The 20,364-nt window shown below is 53.6% G+C and overlaps 1 protein-coding gene across 2 annotated transcripts in view; it reads left to right on the plus strand.

Moving 5' to 3' along the window:
- GSG1L (GSG1 like) overlaps positions 1 to 20,364 on the plus strand; it is a 208,535-nt gene that overhangs the window by 174,955 nt on the left and 13,216 nt on the right. The window contains exons 5-6 of one of the 2 annotated variants that reach the window (XM_045775242.2): positions 6,601 to 6,768; positions 20,159 to 20,229. In XM_045775242.2, coding sequence (XP_045631198.2) covers positions 6,601 to 6,768; positions 20,159 to 20,229 — 239 coding nt within the window. The remainder of the gene's footprint in view (positions 1 to 6,600; positions 6,769 to 20,158; positions 20,230 to 20,364) is intronic. The other variant, XM_087869321.1, reaches the window with a different exon arrangement.

Below are 20,364 nucleotides of genomic sequence, written 5' to 3' on the forward strand. Positions count from 1 at the left end.
TGACAGGAACGTGGAAAGCTAGTCACTTTGTCCTTCTGTTTTGAATTTGAGCAAAATGGAGAAAGATAAAAAAAAAGGGCCCCTCCGACCACAACACACATAGCAAACCCCCAATCCTGAGGGGTAGGAGAGCATCATGGAGTTGTAGCTTTATAAGAGCTAGAAGCCCAGAGAGGTTAAGTGGTTTGGCACAGGTCACACAGCAAACAGTAGCAGGTTGGGCCAGTACCGAGGGGGGTGGTGCCTCTCTGTTTGCCTCTGAGACCCCATCTGTGTGAAGTTGATGGCCTCACTGCTAACCTCCCTTCTTTCCTTTGCCCCATTTCAGTCTCCACAACCCTGTGGAAACAGAAGGCTAGGCTCTTCCCTCTCTAGGGACCCTAGGCTGCCCTGCCCTCTCTGCAGGCCTTAGCTGGACTTTCAGCAGATCGATCCCTTAAGGGTGGGGGGTTCTGCTGCTGTGACCACAGAAGGACCTTGGCCCCAAAGAGCCCCTGGAGAGGGTGTGTTTGCTGGTGTCACTGCTGAGAGTCTGAGTGGTCAGCAGGAAGCTGGAAGCTCTTGCTCTTTCTCATGTCCCCCAAGGCAGGGGGCTCAGGCCTCCTCCCCTCCCTCTAGGACCAGGGAGGGGAAGGAGAGGTGTGGCTGCCCAAGGGTGCCTGCTGGCAATGCTGGACTAGCTGGGCCCCCAGAATCTGCCATTGTCAGCTCCTGCTCCCATCAGCTCTGGGGCACTGGGCATGGCCTGGACTGATCATTTGTGTCCTGTCCTGCACCGTGACTCTCTGTGCATCTGTCCTGAATGAAGATGAGGGCTGCCCCCCTTGGGGGTCAGGTAACAGTCTTCCCACCAAGCAGGGCCTGTGGCGGATTGCAAGGTGGCGTCTATGCATTTCTGGATCTGTCCCCAGCACCCCCTGCCCCGCCCTGCAGCTCCCAGAGTTCAAAGCAGTTGACAGCCACTCTGTCCAGCCTGTCACCCTCCCCTTCCCTCCCCACAGTGTCCACTCTGCTCTCGGCTCCAAAAACCAGGCCAGCCACCCACGTACCTCGCTGCACCCGCTCAGAAGTGCAAGCTGCAAACCCCAGCAGGTGTTTGAGCCCGGGGTTTGCAAACTGTGCCCTGCCTGGGGGCCCAGAGCGGTGCTGGCATGAGGCACAGCAGGGAGGAGGGAGACTTGTGGATGTAACCCTAAGCCCCCCAACCACAAAACTAATACAGTGTTTTTATATCTGTTTGTTCAGTCTGTTTTTATCGTATCTGTATTTCTTCATTCTACAGATATTTACTGAGCATCTACTGTGTGCCAGGCACTGTTCTGGGTGCTGAGGACATAGCAGTGAACCAAACAAAGCTCCTGTTTTCGTGAAGCTGAAGTTTGGTGTGGGTGGGAAGACCATCAAAAACCAAATAATTGGGGCTATCGCTTTTGGGGAGACGGAGTAGACATACTTCTCCCTATTCCTCCTGCTAAGTACAACTGAAATCCTAGAACATTAGACATAAAGCAAGCGTAAGAAGATGCTGAAAGGTAGACAGAAGACAGTAGGCTGGACTGGGGCCAAGAGACAGCACGTTGGTGAGTACTTTTTCTAGTGCATTCCAGTTTGGAAATGAAGAAGTCAGCAACCCAGCACTGCCAAAAGGCACGTGCACGCACACGCGCACACACACACACACACACCCAAAAGTCTGCTTTCTGTAGCCAAAAGACCAGGAAAGGGGCAGCCTACCAAGACAGGAAACTTAACAATAACTGCTCTCGATAGTCCTACATCACAGAAAACAAACCACAAACAAGCCAACAGTTGTGGTTTGACCCCCCCACTCATGCCAAGCTTAGACTCACCTCACCAGGCTGTCATGAGGCCCCTCACTGGCTGCGGTGAGAGCAGAGTAGGGAGCCGGGAGGGTCACTTTGCTGGAACAGTAACAAGTCCCACCCACCCAAGAGTGGCAGTGGCGGTCACATGCGGAGCCCGGACCCCTAGCCCCAGCAGGGGGTAGCATGACTAGAAGTTTCCCCTTAAGACTGGGAACACCACTCTTCCTCAGCCCAGTGCTGGAAGTTCTTGCTCATACAGTAAAGCATGGAAAGTAAACCAAAGGCATACAGATTGGAAAGGAAGAACTAAGCCATACTTATTTGCAGATGACATTGGCGGTCTATGTAGAAAAATCCAAGAGAGCTACCAAAAAATGCCTAGACCTAATAGACGAGTTCAGTACAGTCTTGGTATACGAGAGAAAACCACAAAAATCAATTGCATTTCTTTTTTTTTTTTTTAAGATTTATTGATTTTACAGAGCGTGTGAGTGTGTGAGAGTGGGGGGAGGGGCAGAGAATCTTCAAGCACACTCTCCACTGAGCAGGGAGCCTGAAACCAGGAGTCAGACGCTCAACCAACGGAGCCACCCAATCAATCTTTTAAAAAGATTTATTTATTTATTTGAGAGAGAGAGAGCCCAGGCAGGGGAAGGGCAGAGGGAGAGGAAGAGAATCTCAAGCAGACATGCCGCTGAGCGTGGAGCCCGATGTGGGGCTCTGTCTCAAGACCCTGAGATCATGGCCTGAGCCGAAACCAAGAGTCAGATGCTCACTGACTGAGCCACCCGGGCGCCCCAGTGCCCCAATCAGTTATATTTCTATAAACTAACATTGAACAGCTGGACAACAAAACTAAAAATACAATACTGTTTGCACCTTAAAAAGTGAAATGCTTTGTCATAAATCTAACAAAAAACATCTGTAGGACTTGCATGCTCAAAACCACAAAATGCTAATGGGAGAAATCAAAGAAGATCGAAATAAATAGAGAGATATACCATGTTTGTGGTAAAGACGCCAGTTCTCAAGTTGATATACAGGTTTCATGCAATTCCTATAAAAATCTCAGCAAGATTTCTTGTAGGTATAGACAAGAGTATTCTAGAATTTATTAGGAAAGGCAAAGGAACTAGAATAGCTAAAACAATTTTGAGAAAGAAGACAAAAAGTGGGAGGAATCAGTCTATCCAATTTCAAGACTTAATAAATAGTTACAGTAGTCTAGGCTGTGTGGTATGGGTGGAGGGATACACAGAGATCAATGGGCAGAACAAGGGACCCAGAAATAGACCCACACACAGAGGCCTAACTGATATTTGACAAATATGCAAACCCGTTAAGTGGATGGGGGAGTAGCCTTTTCAGCAAATGGTGCTGGAACTATTGGACATTCAAAAGAAAAATCAATCTTGATCTAAACTCCATGCCTTGTATAAAAATTAACTCAAAATGGGTCATGGACCTAAGTATAAATTGTAAAACTATAAAATTTTTAGAGAAAGAAAGAAAATCTTTGGGTTCTAGACATAGGCAAAGAGGTTTTAGATTTGATATCAAATGGATCAAAAGCATAAATGGGAAATTTGATAAATTGGATGTCAGCAAAATCAAACACTTGCTCTGTGACAGACTTGTTAAGAGGTTGGAAAGACAAGTTGCAGGAAGAAAACGTTTGTAAGCCACCTCTCTGACAAAGGCCTGGTATTTAGGATCTATACAAACACTCCAAACTCAACAGAAAACAACAACAGCAGCAAAACAATCCGATTAGAAAGTGGGCAGAAGAACACGAGCAGATATTTTGCCAAAGAGGATAAACAGATGGCAAGTAAGCAACTGAAAAGATGTTCAACACCATTAGCCATTAGGAACATGCAAATGAAAACCACAATGAGGTGTTACTACACATCTATCCGAATCGCTAAGATAATAAAAAAAAAAAAAAAGTGACAACATGACATGCTGGTGGAGATGTGGAGAAACCCCCTGATGTAAGGGAACAAATGGTGGATACACACAGCAGCCGGAATGACTCTCCAGAGAATTCTACTGAGTATGAAAGCCAGTCCCCAAAATACGCACTGTGTGATTCCATTTATGCAACATTCTTAAAATGACAAAATTAGAGAAATGAGCTGATTACTGGTTGCCAGAGGTTGGGAGGGGAGGGGTGTGGCTGTAAAATGGCAAAGGAGGGATTGTGGTGGTGATGGATGGAGATGTTCTGTATCCTGACTGTATCTGTTTCAGTACGCTGGCTGGGGACTGTATTTGCAAGATATTACCATTGAGGGAAACTGGGTAAAGGATACATGGATCTCTCTGTATTATTTCTTACAACTGCATGTGAATCTATAATTATCCCAAAATAGAAAGTTTCATTTAAGAACAAAGAATAATAAATAATAGGAAGAAAAGCTACAGGAGAATTACAGGGTGTGGCGAGGGCTGAGATGAAATTGAACAGGGGTGTGTGACAGGGAGAGACGCGCCTCCTCTGGTTGGGTCATCAGACTTGGGAGTTGGACCTGCTCCTGGATAACATCCTTGATCATATAAAGACTAGAAGTTCACTTTAAAACTAAGCTATGTAAGAGAGGGGAATTTATAGAAAGTAATTGTACAAGAAGTTGGGTAGCCAATGACAGACACCCAGTTCAAACTGGCTTAGGGAAAGAAACAAATTCGATAAAGGAATTTGGGCTCCCATAACTGAAAAGTCCAGGGATAATGGCTTCAGCTCAGGGATCTAGCTCCTTACCATGGCTCTGCTTTGAGTCAGCCTCCTTAGCAAGTTGCGTAGTGGCAAGACAGTCTCCAGCAGCTCCAGGCTCAAATCCCACCAGCTTGGCACACTGGGAGAAATACGTCCGACAGTCCTGGGATCAAGTCTCATTAGCCTGACTTGGGAGTCACATGCCCATCCTTGAACCTGTTACTGTGGCCAGAGGGAAGTGTTGCTCTCACTGGCCACGTGTTGGCCATGTGATCACCCCTAAAAGTTGGGGGTCAGGCCAGCTCCACACAAACCACGTGGCCTGAGAGGAGGGGAACACTGGTCCCTTAACAGAATGGATGCCAGTCAGGCAAAACCAACCTATGTATCCTCGTGGAATCCCAGGAAAAGCCTGCTTCTTTATTCTCTAACTTCACGTTCTGAGTTTCCACCTCTGTAGTTCAAACACACATCCCACTTTGAACTAGTCTTGAGTTTTATTGCTTAGAAGAGAGAGTATCTGACTGGACCAACTTTGGTCAGATGCTCAGCCCTCATCCAATCATCTATGAACAGGGGGCAGGGTCACCTACTGGCCTCTTTGATGATGGACAGGGCGGTTCTAAGATGGGCCAGGTGGACCCCGTCGCTGTCTATTACAGACACAAAAGCTTCTGAGAGATCTAAATTAGCTCCTTAGTATGAAAGAACAAGGAATCCATTCACGGTTTTGGCAGTAAGGGACAGGTGATGATAGGGGATCTCTGTGAGAAAGGCTGAATCCTCACACTTCCCTTTGCTTTCCTTCTGGGTGGCCTGGGGCTGATAAAGAGAAGAGCAGTGGGTGTGTGAGGTGGGCTGCCCTGACTTTGAGGAATGTATGGGTGGGGATGTTGAGAGACCCGAAGGGTGGCTGGCATAAGGGGAGGCTGGATGCTCTGAGACAGCTGAACCCCCGATTCGGAGGAAACCAGTCATCAGGGCAGAGACTGGGGAGCAAGGACCTGGAGACCAGACTGGGTGCAATGAGCTGGAGCCAGGCAGGTCCCCACTCCTGGTTCTAAATGTCACCGCCCAGTCTCGGCCAGAGGAATTAGGTGGGAGGCCACTTCTAGAAGAGACACTGGGTCACAGTAGACCAGCAGCCTGGCCCGCTGATCTCCAGCCCCACACCGCCCTTCCCTTCTTTCCAGTTGTGGCTAGGACAGATTCTCCAGCTCTGGCTGGCTCCGTGTCCACATCATGTGAGTGTGGCCAAGAGTGGCCAGTGGTGCTTGGAGGAAGGGTGGAGCAGAGCACCACACGTGTCCTGATAACTTAATCTCTCAGAGCGAGAGTTTGGAAATGAAGCCAGACAGAAGTGGCTAGTAAGAATGTTGAAACTGCTGATGGCAGTAATGACAGCAAACCTTTCCTGAGGGCCTAGTCTATGGGCCAGGCCCTGTTCTGAGGTGTTTGGAGTGGCCCATCTCCTTCAATCCTTGCAACGGCGTTGTGAGCTGGTGCTGTTGTTACGTCCATTAAAATGATATGAGGAGTAAGAGGCAGAGAGGTTAAGCATCTTGCCCAAAGTCACACATGAGGAAATTTAACCCCATGGACCCCAGCTTTTAGAGTGTCTGCCCCCCTCCATCTACTTCTCTGTCATCACTCTCCCTCACTCCAGCATCCCAGACCTCCTGTGGTCTGCGGACTGTTCCCTACTGCCTTGCACCTCTGCACCTTTGCACATGCCCTTCCCTCTTCTTGGAATGCCCTTCCCCCCGGCAGACTCTCGTTTGTCCTCCAAGACCCTGTGCAAGCCTGGTTGGGTTCTGGTGACCTTGCCCGAGGCTGGCCCCCTTGGATGGAAGGTCTCGCTCTTGCCTTGCCTCCCAGTAATAAACGCTGTCATGTCCGTGTCACCGAGTACAGCCTGAGTGAAGCAGGGACCTCATCTTGGTCTTCTCTGGCCCAGAGGAGGCAGCTGTGCAGGGTGGATGCATGTCCGGCGGGTGGGCTTTCCTGTCCGCTGCCCAGCCTCACTGTGGCGCCTCTCTCCTCGTCTCTTGGCAGCCTGGCGTGGGGCTCCTTCACCTGCTGCATGGCGGCCTCTGTCACCACCCTCAACTCCTACACCAAGACGGTCATTGAGTTCCGGCACAAGCGCAAGGTCTTTGAGCAGGGCTACCGGGAGGAGCCGACCTTCATAGACCCTGAGGCCATCAAGTACTTCCGGGAGAGGTCAGTGCACATGGGTCACCTCTGGCCACCATTGGGAATCCAAAGCCCAGGGTTTGGCCTCAGTGGCCACAGGGCTCCAGTCAAAAACTGGAGTGAGTGATCTGACAGAAACATCCTTGGGGGGTAGTGGGGGTTGAAGGGACAGGCTGGGTGAGGCAGGGTTTGGACCCCACTGTGTTAGAATATCTGGGACATTTTGATGTTTTATGGGACGTGAGGTTGCCTTGCGATCAGAGCCTGAGAAACCAAGAGGAAGAGAACTGAGTCTCAGTGTTTGGTACTTAGCCCCAGGCTTCTGAGAACCAGGCTTCTTAGGGGCATACAGAGAATGAACCAACGGCCCCTTCTTGGGCTCTGTCACAGCACTGAGTGAAGAGAGGACCCAGCAGTGGGGTTGTTGATGACTGCTGGAGGAGGAGGTCTCCTCAAGGCCAGGGACTACATCTGATCACTTGAGTCCTCAGAGTCCAGTTGGAAATAGAAGAAGTGACAATAAGTTGTGTGTGTATGAATGGACGGATGAATGGTTGGGTATATGTATGTGTATGGTCAGGTGGGTGGATGGATGGATTTATGAATGGATGGGTGGGTATGTGGATGGATGGATGGATGGACGGTTGGATGGATACATGTATGTATGTATTGGTGGGGGATGGGTGGATGGATGGATGCCCTGTCAGGAGCACAGAGGGAGAGGCCTGGATATAGTGGGATCCACAAATCCGCGGACAGGAATGGCGGGCATGGCTGGGAGACCCTGCACCCTCTCCCAGGGCACCACACCCATCTTCACACCGTGACCCTCAGCAGACTCCCCTCAGTCACCCCTGAAAGCCCAGTGGGTGGATGGATGGATGGATGGATGGTGGATAATGGATGAGTGGAAGGACAGACAGACAGATAGCATATTTCCTGGGACCCCCTCCTAAGTAAACTACCCACACCCAAATCCTTATCACAGTGTCGGTCCTGGGGGAGCTGACTGGATATGCAATAATGCCTTTCAATGGCAGGGAACTGAAAGGTTGTCAGGACTGATGACCGTCTGAGGAGGAAAAGGGGGAAGGAGGCTGTGGAGCTGCATTCTCTGTGGGGCAGTGGAAAGGTTTCAAGCCGAGGAGTCACATGACGGAGGCCACACAGGGACCTCTCTCTGACTGCTGCAGACCCTGTCATCTCTCCTGTGCCATGAGGGTCTCCTTTCTGTCCCTTGAACACGGCAAGCTCACCCCCTCTTGGGGCCTTTGCACTTGCTCTGCCCTTGCCTGGAGTGCTCACCTGGCTGGCTCACTGGGGTCTCAGCGTGCACGTCGCCTGCTCGGAGAGGCCTTCCTTAACCCCTCGCTCTAAGTTTGCCCCACACACTCCAGTCGCTCTTTTCCCAGAACACCTACGCACCCTGACCTTGGTCTGTTTGTGTTTGATAGTTTGTAGGCCGTGAGCTCCAGGATAGACGGGCTTCGCTGTCTTGGTCCCCGCTGTATTCTGAGCACCTACAACTAGGCCAGGCACCTAGTAGGTGCTTTTTTATTTTTCTTTGGGTAACCGATGGAATTGTTCTCCCTGGAGACCTCAGGCCTGGCTGCCTCTTACCGTTTCAGCCCAAACTTCTTCATCGGGCAGATTCAGCTTCCCAGCAGCCCCATGCTAGAGTCCCAGGTCAGGTGTCCAGTCTGGGGCCAGGCAGCTGTGGCTGGGGAGCTCAGACTGCCCAGGCAGACAGGGCTGCCTCGCCCGTGGCTGCGGACAAAGCGTGCTCACTAGGAGGGTGGCCATGGCCAGCAGAGGACGGGACCCGCAGTGGGCACTCCAGAAATGCTAATAGCAGCCGCACGCACAGCCGGTGTCGAAAACCACCCCTTAACGCTGCATCCCCAGCTGTCCCCTCGGCTGCGGGGGAGCCTGCGGCATCCGCGGGCAGCCTGGTTTTGCTGAGGCAGAAAACAGGACCTCCTAGTACCCCAGCAGCAAGAAGTTGCTGTTTGCTCCTGCCCTGGTTGCCACGGTCCCTGGCAGCTCAGGCCCCAGCTCTGTGGGGCAGACAGATAGTTCCCAGCATATGTGCAGAATATCACTTTACACGTTCATAACTCGAGCATCATGCACAGGTTAATCAAGTTTTATTTCCCATCCTCTCCGAGGAGAACATTTCAGCTTAGCTGGGCTGTTCTGGGGTTTTTTTTGTTTTGTTTTTTTTTTGGTGCCTTCCCCACAAAGCCCAGAGCATTGGATCTCTGTCTGTACAGGCTTGCAAGTGGCCCAGCAGCAGCAGGGCTGCAATTCTGCAATGGCCAGTGTCCCCAGAACTGCAGCCATGGACACCAGGGGAGAGATCGGAGGGGCCCACCTGCCTAAGTTTCCTCCCCCTTGGGGGACGGGGGGTTCCATGGAAGGGGGTGGGAGTAGGGGCTTGGGGGAAGCCTCAGTCTGAGTGTGTGGGTGTTCCAGGCCCGTGGCTTCAGTGCTGTGTGACTTGGGGGAAGGCGCTGAGCCTGTCTGGGCCAGTGTCCTCTGACCCCCAGCGGGAGAGCCCAGAGCCGTCAGCATCCTGGGAAGTCACACTTTGATAACCCTGGTAATGTGCTGAGCACAGAACTCCATTTTGCGTGTGTGAGTCTGTTTCCTTTGCCACTGATGTGAAATATAAAGCTTGGTAATGATTGGGACGATTAGCTTAGGAGATGGCATTTTAGGCATTAGGAAACTAAGAACCATATTAATAAGCACAGCAGACATATGGTGCCTGCCCCGTGCCAAGCACTCTCTGTCTGCTGCGGATGTGACTCGGTGACTCCCACCACACCTCTGCGAGGTAGTAGGTACTATTGTGTTTCCGTTTCATAGATGCGAGATCAAGGCACAGAGAGGTAAAGCGACTTGTCTGAGGTCACACAGCTGGTAAGTGCCAGACCTGGGATTTGAAGCAGGCCACCATCAGTCTCGTGATGTGTGGCCTCTCAGGACTGGTCAGCAGCCTCTGCACCGCGGTGTTGAGGTGGGAGCTGGGCTTGCAGGGGTGACTGAGGGGAGTCTGCTGAGGGTCACGGTGTGAAGATGGGTGTGGTGCCCTGGGAGAGGGTGCAGGGTGTCCCAGCCGTGCCCGCCATTCCTGTCCGCGGATTTGTGGATCCCACTATATCCAGGCCTCTCCCTCTGTGCTCCTGACAGGGCAAGATGCCGCCCCATGGGGGCTGATGGAGGAGGGAGGGCCTGGTCTGCCCCCACACCCCACCCTACTCCTATTGGAGTTTTCTCTGGGGAGCCTATTACAGGTCTCGGGACTCGGGCAGATTCTGAACAGTTTCCCGGGGTTTTGAAATGCGTGTGTGTGTGTGTGTGTGTGTGTGTGTGTGTGCACGTGCGCATGTATGCACGGGGAGGGGCCAGTGTGCACGAGGGTGGACCAGGGGGTGGGTAGCCTACCCCCTGACTCTGAGCAGCCTTGCCCACTTAGAGAAATGTCTGGAATTAAGTGCTCCCCAGTCACCCTGCCTGCCATCCCCAAGGAGGGCGTCTTAATGGGGCCTCCTGACGGGAGGGTCGGAAGCTGCCGAAGGAAAGGTAAATGTTTGCAGACCGGGCTTTCTTGAATGCTTAATGTTCGGAGCTGCTTTAACAACTTGTGGAGGAGAGCCAGACTGGTCGGACTGGCCTCCAGCAGGAATCCAGCTGCACCAAGCAGACATCCCGCCTCCCTGGGGGAAGCCGCCGGGGTGGGAGAGCCAAAGTCTGGGAGCTTCCAGGGGGGAGAGCTCTCGGTCCTCTGGTGGCCTCCTCCCTGGGGAATCAGATCGCAGGCTTTCACCTTGCTCTACGGCATGTCCCACTCTCTGAACTTACTTGTTGATTCATTTACGGCCTCGTTTGTGCCTGCCGCCTTCCCGTGCGCGCACCGTCAGAGAAAGGGGGGAGCCGTCCTTCTGGCTTCCACTCGGGCCTGGCACCTAGCACCTCAGGGGCTCAGTAAGTTGTGTGACTAATTCTCCATAAGAATTACATGGTTACTCACACCCAGTGCTGGGCTGGCTTCCTCACGGCCCAGGCCTGTTCTGGGCCTGGCCTGCGTGCACTCATTTAACCCCGAATGCGCCCGCTAAGAAATCGACCGGGGTTGAAATTAACTTGGCAGTTGACTAGCTGTGGGTCACTTCCCCTCTTGGAGCCTCAGTTTTCCTGGCTGGAAAATGGGCTGGCACCCTTCCTTGCAGTTTTGTTTTGAGGATTACATGAGATGATGCAGTGACGTTTTGGTTACAAAACTGGGGGTCCCCCCTTCCCTACCCACACCCCCGCCAGAAACCGCCCTCTGTACAAGGCAAGGAAGACACACTCCCAGCTTGAGAAAGGGGCGCAGCACACACTGTAAGCTGGCGGCCCTTGGAGAATCCTGTCGAAAGATGTGCTTTGTTTGGCCCCCACAGTGGTTTAAAAATGTTTAAATTTGGCTGACTTTTAAGAATCAGAAGATTTCGTGTTAAAACGTCAAGGTTGTTGCTTCTCACGAGAAAGCTGAGGGTCTGGCTGCATGGGGGCCCCCGCTCTCCCATGGTGTCAGCGGGCTGGAGCGAGCAGCATCTGCCCCGGAAGTCCCCCAGGCTCTCCCAGCACCTGCCCAGCCCCTGGCTCAGGGTCTAGTGAGCACAGCAAGGTACCACTGTGGGGTCTCCTGGAGGGAACGGCAGGCCAAGGGCCCAGGCCCACCCCAGGGCAGCTGGAGGATAAAAGAGCTTTCAGAGATGAAACCCTTGAGCCAAGTTTTTCGAGACACGTGCAGCGCTCGCCAGCCAGATGGGCAGCGGGTGAGAGAAGGCGTTCTCAGGCACAAGCAGCAGCAATGGGCAAAGGCCCGGAGGGGGAACGCACAAGTGGATTTAGGAAAATCTGAGCAGTTGGGTTGATTTATGAGTGGGAGTTGGACCTGAGTCTCTGATCTCTCTCATCCTCCCACAGCATTGAGGTGGGGGCTGGCGGCCCCAGAGAATTTAATAGTACAGGCTTGAGACCCGTGGAATAGGAACCCTCCCCAGGCCTCCTTCCTGGGTTGCACGCAGCCCTCACTGGGCCTCGAGGCAGACGTGCAGGAGCCTGACTCCGAGATGGGGGAGATGGGCACAGACTTACATGATTTCTATGCCATCGAAGGCCTGAGCCCCCCCTTTGCCCATCTCCCTGCCTGTGCAGAGGGGGGCTCTCTGCTGTCTGCTCTCTCCTATCTGTTGTAGGGAAACTCTTGGAAGAGCCTGTCTCCACTTTGTCCCCTCTCTCTCACAGCACAACCCACTACAGTCTGCCGGGCACCCTCCACTGCCCCACGCAGCTCCCAGGGGCCCTGACCCTCTGCGTATACCCTCCTCCCTCAGCCTCGCTGGCCACTCCCTCCTCCCCTCCCCTTCTTCTGTTAAATGGTGATGCTCCCAGGACCCTTTCTGGGCCCTCCTCTGTCCTCATTTGACGTAAGCCTCAGTGGCCACACGTGTGCCAGGACTCCCACATTCTTAGTCCGCCCCAGACCGCCTGACTCCATATCCATCTGCCTCTGTGTCGCTTCTACTTTGGATTCTCAAAAGCACCAAAAATCAGCATGGCCAGGACCGACTCATGATGGTCTCCTCCAAACCTAGGCCTATTGCCGTGTCTCTCTGCCCCCCTGTGGTTCTGCGCATGCGAGCCGGACCCCTGCAAGCCCTGCATGGTCTTCCTGCATCTGGCCTCACCCCGCCCATCTGCGCCCCCTCCCCAGCAGGATACCCCTTCACTGTGCTACGGGGCTCAGGGCACCTCTGCCCCCAGCTTTCTGCCTAAAACACTGCAGCGATTTCCCACAGCTCTAGGACAGCTTCTTGTCGTCACCTATATGGCCCAGCCACCGCCTAGCCTCACCGAGGACCCTGGTCCCCTCCCCCTGCGCGCAGCGCCCCCTGGACCCTTGCAGTTCCCCGGCCAGGTGTCTCTACCTGCCCAGAGCCGCTGGACCGCTGTTCTCTCTGCCTGGAGTGCCTCCCACTCTAACTTGTTGACGTTCAACCTTCAGGTGGTGCTTCCAGCATCGACCCTGAGCCAGACAAACCCCTCTCTGCCCTGGAACAGCCCCGTGAACCGTCCCCCACCACACTCAGCTCTAACCGTGCAGTTCCTCAGCAGGGTCCACGGGACAGGGACCCATGTCCGCTCCCCTGTTTCATTCCCCACCAGCGTGATAGATGGAGACAGTGATGAGTAACAGAGAGGAAAGCCTCTTGGAAGGAGCCTCTTGGGCAGGTCACTGGCCAGTCAGGCCAAGTGACCTTTGCCCTCTGGGAGCTATCACTGGTCTTGCTTGTGTGACCAGTTTCCCACTGTTTCCCAAGCCAAGCTCAGCAGCTCCACACCTCAGGTGGGCCCACCTCCTCGTAGGCTGAGGAAGGAGCTCTGGAGATAGATCAAGTCTCGAGGCTTTTATGCATCATAGGAGCCCCTGAGAGGCCGTGGAAGGTGGGGTGGGGGTCCCACATGTGCTCATGATTATTTGTTTTTCTAAATGGCAATTTCTCACCCATGCAGTTCTGAAAATAATTTCAAGGTGCTTGTATCTAGAGGTCTCGGTTAAAAACCCAGTATTGGAGAAACGGAAGAGAAAACTGCACAGGACAATCAGGGAGGGCATTGGCAGCACGGGCATTTATCTTCTCTGTTGTCTTCCCTGCATGTTTCGTATCATGAAGATATTACTCATAAGATGGGAAACGCAAAACAAAAAAACCCATCTTTTTAAAAAACCCGTTTATCTCCCCTGTCTTGAAATGGCACTTTTGATACGATGTTACGAAATCTTAATTTCCTCTGTATAGTCATTGATTTGCCAGCATTTCTTTTAATTCCAGCCTGTATTCCACTGCAAGTGGATCATTTCAAAATCACGGTGTCCTTTGTCCTCTGCGACCGTCCCTACATAGTTAGCCTCTGAGACGTGTTCTGTCACAGCACCCTCTTGCCCGCCTGTTTCTGCTTTCACGGCCTGAATATTACTTCTCAGCGACGCCGTGCCCTTCCTCGCTCTTTGTGGAGGTCCTTTGAAGTCGCCGTGTATTCTGGAGAGGAGCGCGGCGGCACCCAGAAATGAGAGGTGGCCCCGTGGAGGCTGCCGGCCTACGCGGCGTGAGGGGAAAGCCGAAAGCCCAGATGGGCCCTTGTGTGGACAGCGATCGGAGGGAAGCAGGAGAACATCTGGAAGGAATGGCCACTCCCTGAACTCCCATGTTTCCTCCTAAATACCAGCCAGCTGCAGGGGTCAGAGAAGCGGGAGGGAGCTGGCGAGGGGGCCTCCAGCTGCCCTCCAGCCCCACTGTCACTGCGGCCAGCTCTTTGGTGTTGCCTGTGTGTAGCCCGCACCGTGGGGAGGACACCGGAGGCCTGGGTTCGCTGGGCCGCAACCTAGGACACCGAGGGCAACTGGGCCAAAGCTTCGAGGAGCCCCACATGTACCCGAAACTGACGGTCCAGCGCCTGGCTCCTCAGTGTGATCCCTGGCCAACCGCGTGGGCCTCACCCAGGAACCTTCGAGAATGCAGAATCTCAGGCCCCACCCCAGACCGGCCGAACTACAGCCCCCGTCTGCAAATAGCCACAGTAACGCGAGGACAGGAGTTGAAGTAGGAGTTTGGAAGCTTCCACAGAAAGCTGAGATGGCTGGGCCACCTGAGCTTGCTTTCGTATGTCGTTTTTCCCCATTTCATTTTCTAGTAACTCATTTCGATTGTGTTTTATTTTTAAAAAATTGGTTCAAGGTAGATTGGAAACGAAGGGGGGAAGCCAGTCCTTTGTCAGACAGGTGCAGAAGCACGCACGGGCTGTGGATGCCAGTTCGTACCAGGAAGTGGCTGGAGGTTTGGGAAACAAGCCAGCCTGGGGCCAGGGAGAGAGGGGCTGGCTTTGAGGATGGTACCGACAAGACCACAGGGGACAGAGAACGTTCTGGAAGGGCCGTGCTAGGAAGGCCCTGGGGTTGCTGTCGCAGCAGAGGGAAGATGGAACCCCTGTCTGTGGTGACCTGACGTGCTGTGGCCACATTTGGCCCTGGAATTCAGTGGGCAGGTACTGGGGGTCCTCCTAGAAGACAGTGCGGCGGCTCTGGTCCACCTGCAAACCCTCAGAGCCTCTCCACTTCTGTCACTTCCTGGCATCCATCTCTTCTCTCAAAAAAGAGCCAGTACCCAGCCTCAGCCCGATTCTGGAAGTCGTGGGTCACTGGGATGGTGGCTGTGTGACTGCACGGTACAGCTGTTGGCACACCTGCTGGCAGTTCTCAGAGCCGGAGCTGCATGGTCCCCACTTCCATCTAGGACCTCATGACACAGGCAGGGGGACCCAGGCAGGTGTGACTGAGAGCCCCCTGCCAGCGGGGGTTCTGCAGGGCACAGTGGAGACACACTCAAGATACGGGGACTGATAAGCCCGAGCTCAGACCGCAGCCAGCCCGTGTTGGCTCATGAGGGCCCAGTGTGCGGATGTCTGCCCGTCGGCTCCATGGTCCGTGACGTCGCACTGGTGCCTTCAGATCGGCCACGCTGGGCGTGAGCACAGACGCCGCAAAGCTGGCCTCTTGCCTTCTGTTGGGAAGTCGGCCGTTAGCCTTTACCAGAGCACCCCTGAACCTCCCAGGGCTACCTCGGCCTCAGTTTCCCTGTCTGCAAAATGGGGATGATGGTAACCGTGGTGGTGGCGGTGACTCTGGTTAGGATATAGGTCTGAATGGGTGCAAACAGACCCCAAATAATGAGGATTTAGACAATTGACAAGTGTATTTCGCTCTCACTTGAGAGGCTGAGTGGGTCCTGTCACCCTCACCCGGGGCTCATCCTCGCCAGGCACAAGCCTAGCTTCTGCTCTGTCTTGTCCCCGGTTGGGGAGACTCTGTCTCTTCGGGGACGGAAGGCTGCATGTGAGCCCCTGTGGGTGCTGTCTGCCCTGAATCTGCTGCTTCCAAAACACCCCTTTCCTGAGGCAGTGTTTGGCTCAGGTCTCACTGATGGAGTGGAAGGAAAGGGGGTGTGGCTTTCGGGGGTTGGGGGTGGGGATTGGTGAACATGTTAAAATCCTGTCCTTCTGCACCCGGAACCACGAGGTGGAGTCACAGACGGATGGACCATAAAGGCCCCCCGCAGACACGGCTGATGACGACCATGGTAATAATGTCGTGATGAGAGCTCCAGACAGAGTGAGCTTTTCCGTGGACTCACTCATTTGCTCCCACAGCCGCCCCGAGAGGCAGGTGCACTATTATGCACGTTGATCAGAGGGGCAAGCTCAGACTGGCAGGTGGTCAGGACACGTCCAGACTCCAGCAGCTTTCACAGAGGTGATACCCGACGCCTGCAGAGGGACGCACACAGTGGGTTCACGGAGGACAGAGGTGCTCGCTGCCTGCCTGGTGCCCCTCCTGAGCACGGCTTCAGTCCCAGCACCCCCCGCCCCCCACTATTTGCCCTTCAAGGCACTCACTTAGATTTGTGGGTAATTTCTCACACCACCATTAAAAACAACTGTTTTCAGAAAGCACATAGTATTTCCTGCAGGAAATCACAGTTCAAAATCAAATATAATTGCCACCTCGTGCCGTTTGCCGTTGTTCCTTCTCTACTCGGAGCTCAGCACCCTGGAGGCTCCCCACGTGGGCGGCTCTTAGCCTCGGGCTGCCTGTGCTCCTTCCTCCCCCTTCCTTCCCTGCTAGCATTTCTGGGGACGCCTGGCGCCAGGCACCGGGCTAGACCCTGTGGCCTCCAAGTGGAGAACGAGATAAACTCCATCCTCTTCTCTCGGACTTTAAAATGTACTGGGGAAGCCTGCCGATTAAGCGAGTTTAGAAACAGTGGTGGTTAACTTGTTCCGAGCCCTGGCTCTGTGCCAGGTACCGGGCTCCGGGGTTCACATCCACCAGCGGGGCGGTGGTGCTTGTCCTTACGCTCGTGCTTACCACCCTGTGCCCATTGCCATGTAGAAACTTCTAGATCATAGGGTTCAGAGCGGTCAGGTGAGCTGCACAAGGCCATGCTGTCTGGGAATAACAGAGCTGCCGTCGGCTGTGATCCCTCCTCCCTGCAGGGCCCAAGGGCTCAGTCGTGCCCAGAACATCCCTGTGTCCTGTTTCCAGCCAGGGAGCCCTGGGGGTTACTGGAGGGTCCTCAGCTCTTGCCATAACCGCGGCCACGCCTTACCCCTCATCAGACGGCCCCGAGAGCCCGCAGATCTATTACTTTCATTGACGACTCTGGCAGAAACAGCTGTGTTTGAGCAAGGGAACCAGCTCTTTCCAGAATGGTGGCATGGCATAGCAGGAGGCCGGGCAGACGGGTGTGGCTCCAGCCTCCTCTCTGAGAAGTGAGCAGGTCCCGCAGCCTCCAGCCTGCTGCTCCTGCATCGGATTCGGGCTTTCTCCACGTAGCCCCTGCTGCTCGCGACAGGTGATTCTCAGCCCTGGCCGCATGTCACAATCGCCGGATAAATGACAACTCCCCAGGTCACTTCGATGGACCTCCAAGTTGAGAACCACTGTTAAGACCATGCTATCTCCCAAAAACCCAATCTGGCCCTCCACCTGCTGCAAGTAAACGTCTACTGAACAACACGCCCGTTGGTTTGCACAGTGTCTGCGGCTGCTTATGGACCACAAGGCCAGTCGAATAGTTGTGACGGAGAAGCCTCATGTCTTTCCTATCCAGGCCTTTACCAGAATAGTTTGCCAACACCCGGACTAGGCAGTGATGCACCCTGCCAACCTTCTTAATTAACATTCCCTGGTCTAGAACTTTGCACATTAAGTTATGATTATTTATGTGAACAGGTGTGAGCTTCTGGAGGCAGAGCCTGAGTCCTCCCTGTGTCCCCAAGCCCAGCACAGGCCTCGCCTGGGCCTCCAGCATTTGTTCATTCTTTGATATGTTAACTATTGAACTTTGGGCTTCTTGGCCACAAGGTCTGGGTGACCAGGGAGGGGGAGGGACCAGACCAGGCGGGGCTGCTTCTCTCCTTAAACACCAGCTCCTTTGCTCACTGGCCCCTCTCCCCGGGGTTGAGACTCCCAAGGGAGGGGTTGATCTCAGAAGATAAGAAGTCCTGAGAACTGGGAGCCTGGGGTGGATCCAGTAATCAGTCCAAAGTTAAGGCTGCAAGGCCTGTCCAAGGCAGGGCGGGCATCTGTTGACAGAGGCCCTGGACATGGCCAGGCAGATGGCACTCCGGGACAGGGATGGGCTCAGTTAACTGGTCCAGCCTCCATCCAGTGTTTGCAGTTTCAGGATTGGTGGGACTCTAGTCTTGATTACCTCTGGGGCTGGGGAGCCCAGTACCTCGCCAGATACACACATAGCAGTACTTGCAAGAGTGCCCCTAAGTGTCTGTCAGTAGGGGATTGAATAGTAACTATTCTTTCACATACAATACGAGGGAAAAGGCGTGTGAGATTTATGTGTACTGACATGGAAAGATGCTGGAAATGTGCGGGTAAGAAAAAAGCCAGGTTGCAAAAGCATGTTTCATTTGAGGCTGTATATGTTTAAAAAAAAGTTTTAATTCTGAAAAGATAAACACCAAACTCCTAGCAGTGGCGATGCCACCAGAGGGAGGTGTCATTATAAGGGGACTTCTGCTCTGTGAGTGGGAGGTGGGTTTTTTTTTTTTTTTTAAACAAGCCAGTGCTATCAGGAAAATAACAAAGATGTTTCTACTAAAAGATGAAAAAAAAAAATAAAAAGACATCTTTCCTTCTATGGAACCTTCCCACTGCACCAGCCATCTACGCCACGTACCTGCCTTCCCACGGCTTCAGCGCTTAGGGCTTTGTTCTGCCGTCTGGGACCACCCAGGCCGGAGAAGACACTTGTAAAAAACCCCGCTGTGTTCAGAGTTTGCTCGCTGGGACGCGCAGGCCTAGCCCCTGGGTACAGACGGCGTGGGCAGTCTCGGGCGGCGTTCTACAATGCTTGTCATTGCCTGCCTCGTGTGCCAGCCGTCTTCCTCCTGGACCAGAGGCTCTGAGGGCAGAGACTAGGAGGTTGACATTTCCGCGGCGCACAGAGCATCTGGAGTAAACGGCCCGGAGCAGGTCCTCGGATATTCCTGGTGAATGAGTGAGGGAGCAGGCTGAGGGGGCCAGAAGGCTCATGCCTGAGTATTTCTCTCCCTTCCCTTAGGCATCTGGCATTGCTTGCTTGTCCTCCGTCACCTTCCCCGTGTCTCCTCCAGCCCCACGCTCTGGACCCAGCTGGGGTACTCGAAATAAGACGCGAGGGGAAGGACCAGAAAACAGGGGTGGGGCATTTGCCTGGGCGGGGACTGAGACTTCCCTGCACGAGAGAACAGAGGATATCCATGCAAAGAAGAGGCGGGTGGAGAAACGCAAAGCAAGTAGAAGGCAAAGAGGAGTTGAGAGAAGATCTAAGAATGTGCGCGGCCACAGATAAGGAATTGGGAATACTTGCAGCATTCTTTAGCAGATATAGTGGTGATGGGCATTGTTTCTGCTTCTGGGGACCAGACTGGGTTCCTCTAAAGGGGATACACGCCAGGACTGGACCGTGTGGAGCTCTGAGATGTGTTCGGGTTACACGGGGGCGAGCGCGGTGTGGGAACATGGCCCTACCCATTCCCCGGGCCCGGTCGGTGGCGGGATGAGAGCCAGGGTTTAGGTCTGCAGCTGCCACCACTCAGACCCTTGTCTGCTTGGCATCCCCTGCCACCCCATTTCCAGCCTCTTCTGGAACCGCGGTGATCTTGAGATGCCAGAGAAGGAAGCCACACGTGTCGGTGGCAAGGAGCCACCTTCCAACCTTCTGCGTCAGAAGTCAGGAGACGGGGGCTTTGTGTCGATGCAGAAATGCCCTGAGGAAGTGTTTTCATTTAGTTAAGAAAAGTGACACAGCTAATAGGCGTCCATTGCCCCTAAATCAGAGAATAGATGTAAGCAAAAAGAAGGTTCCAGATGGAATCCCTATCTCCTCATTATCTAGGGTTAGTTTCTGTTGGCCTTTTGGTATATATTATGGCAAATGATCTTTTGTGCATATCAGCGTATAATTTTTAAATCAAACCGTGCGTTGTCTTTTGTAATTTAGCATTTGCACATAATTGCACATCTTTTTCTGAGGACACGTGGGTTTGCGTCCCTGTTCTGCCTCTGACTTCTTAGCTGCATGACACTACTGGTCCCATTAGCTTCCGGTGCCTCAGTTTCTCCATCGACAGGACGGAGATCACGGCACCCATCTAGCAGGGTTGCGGTAAGGCTCCGTGCGGCGGCGATAGCACGGGTTACTCAGTGTTCCCGAAGGGAAAAGACTGTACTTTTTTTCAGGTCCTGGGTCTCTGCCAGCTCAGCTTGCTCTTTCTTACACAGGCTTTTGGGTCCTTTTCTTTCCAGGATCGAGAAGGGGGATGGGCATGAGGAGGAGGACCTGCGCTTAGATTGTCGCCACGAGAGATATGCTGCCCGTAAGTGACCTCGTCGGTAGGAGCCCGCGCCGTCTGGGGAGAGGGGACCCTGGAGATGAGCCAGGCCAACCTCTCCCTGCACCCCTGGTTGCTCCCACAGACACACACTGCAGATGGGGAAACCGAGGCTGGCAT

Source organism: Ursus americanus, chromosome 2 (assembly GCF_024610735.1).
Source record: "Ursus americanus isolate L20-20 chromosome 2, mUrsAme1.1.p, whole genome shotgun sequence".
Classification (NCBI taxonomy): Eukaryota; Metazoa; Chordata; class Mammalia; order Carnivora; family Ursidae; genus Ursus; species Ursus americanus.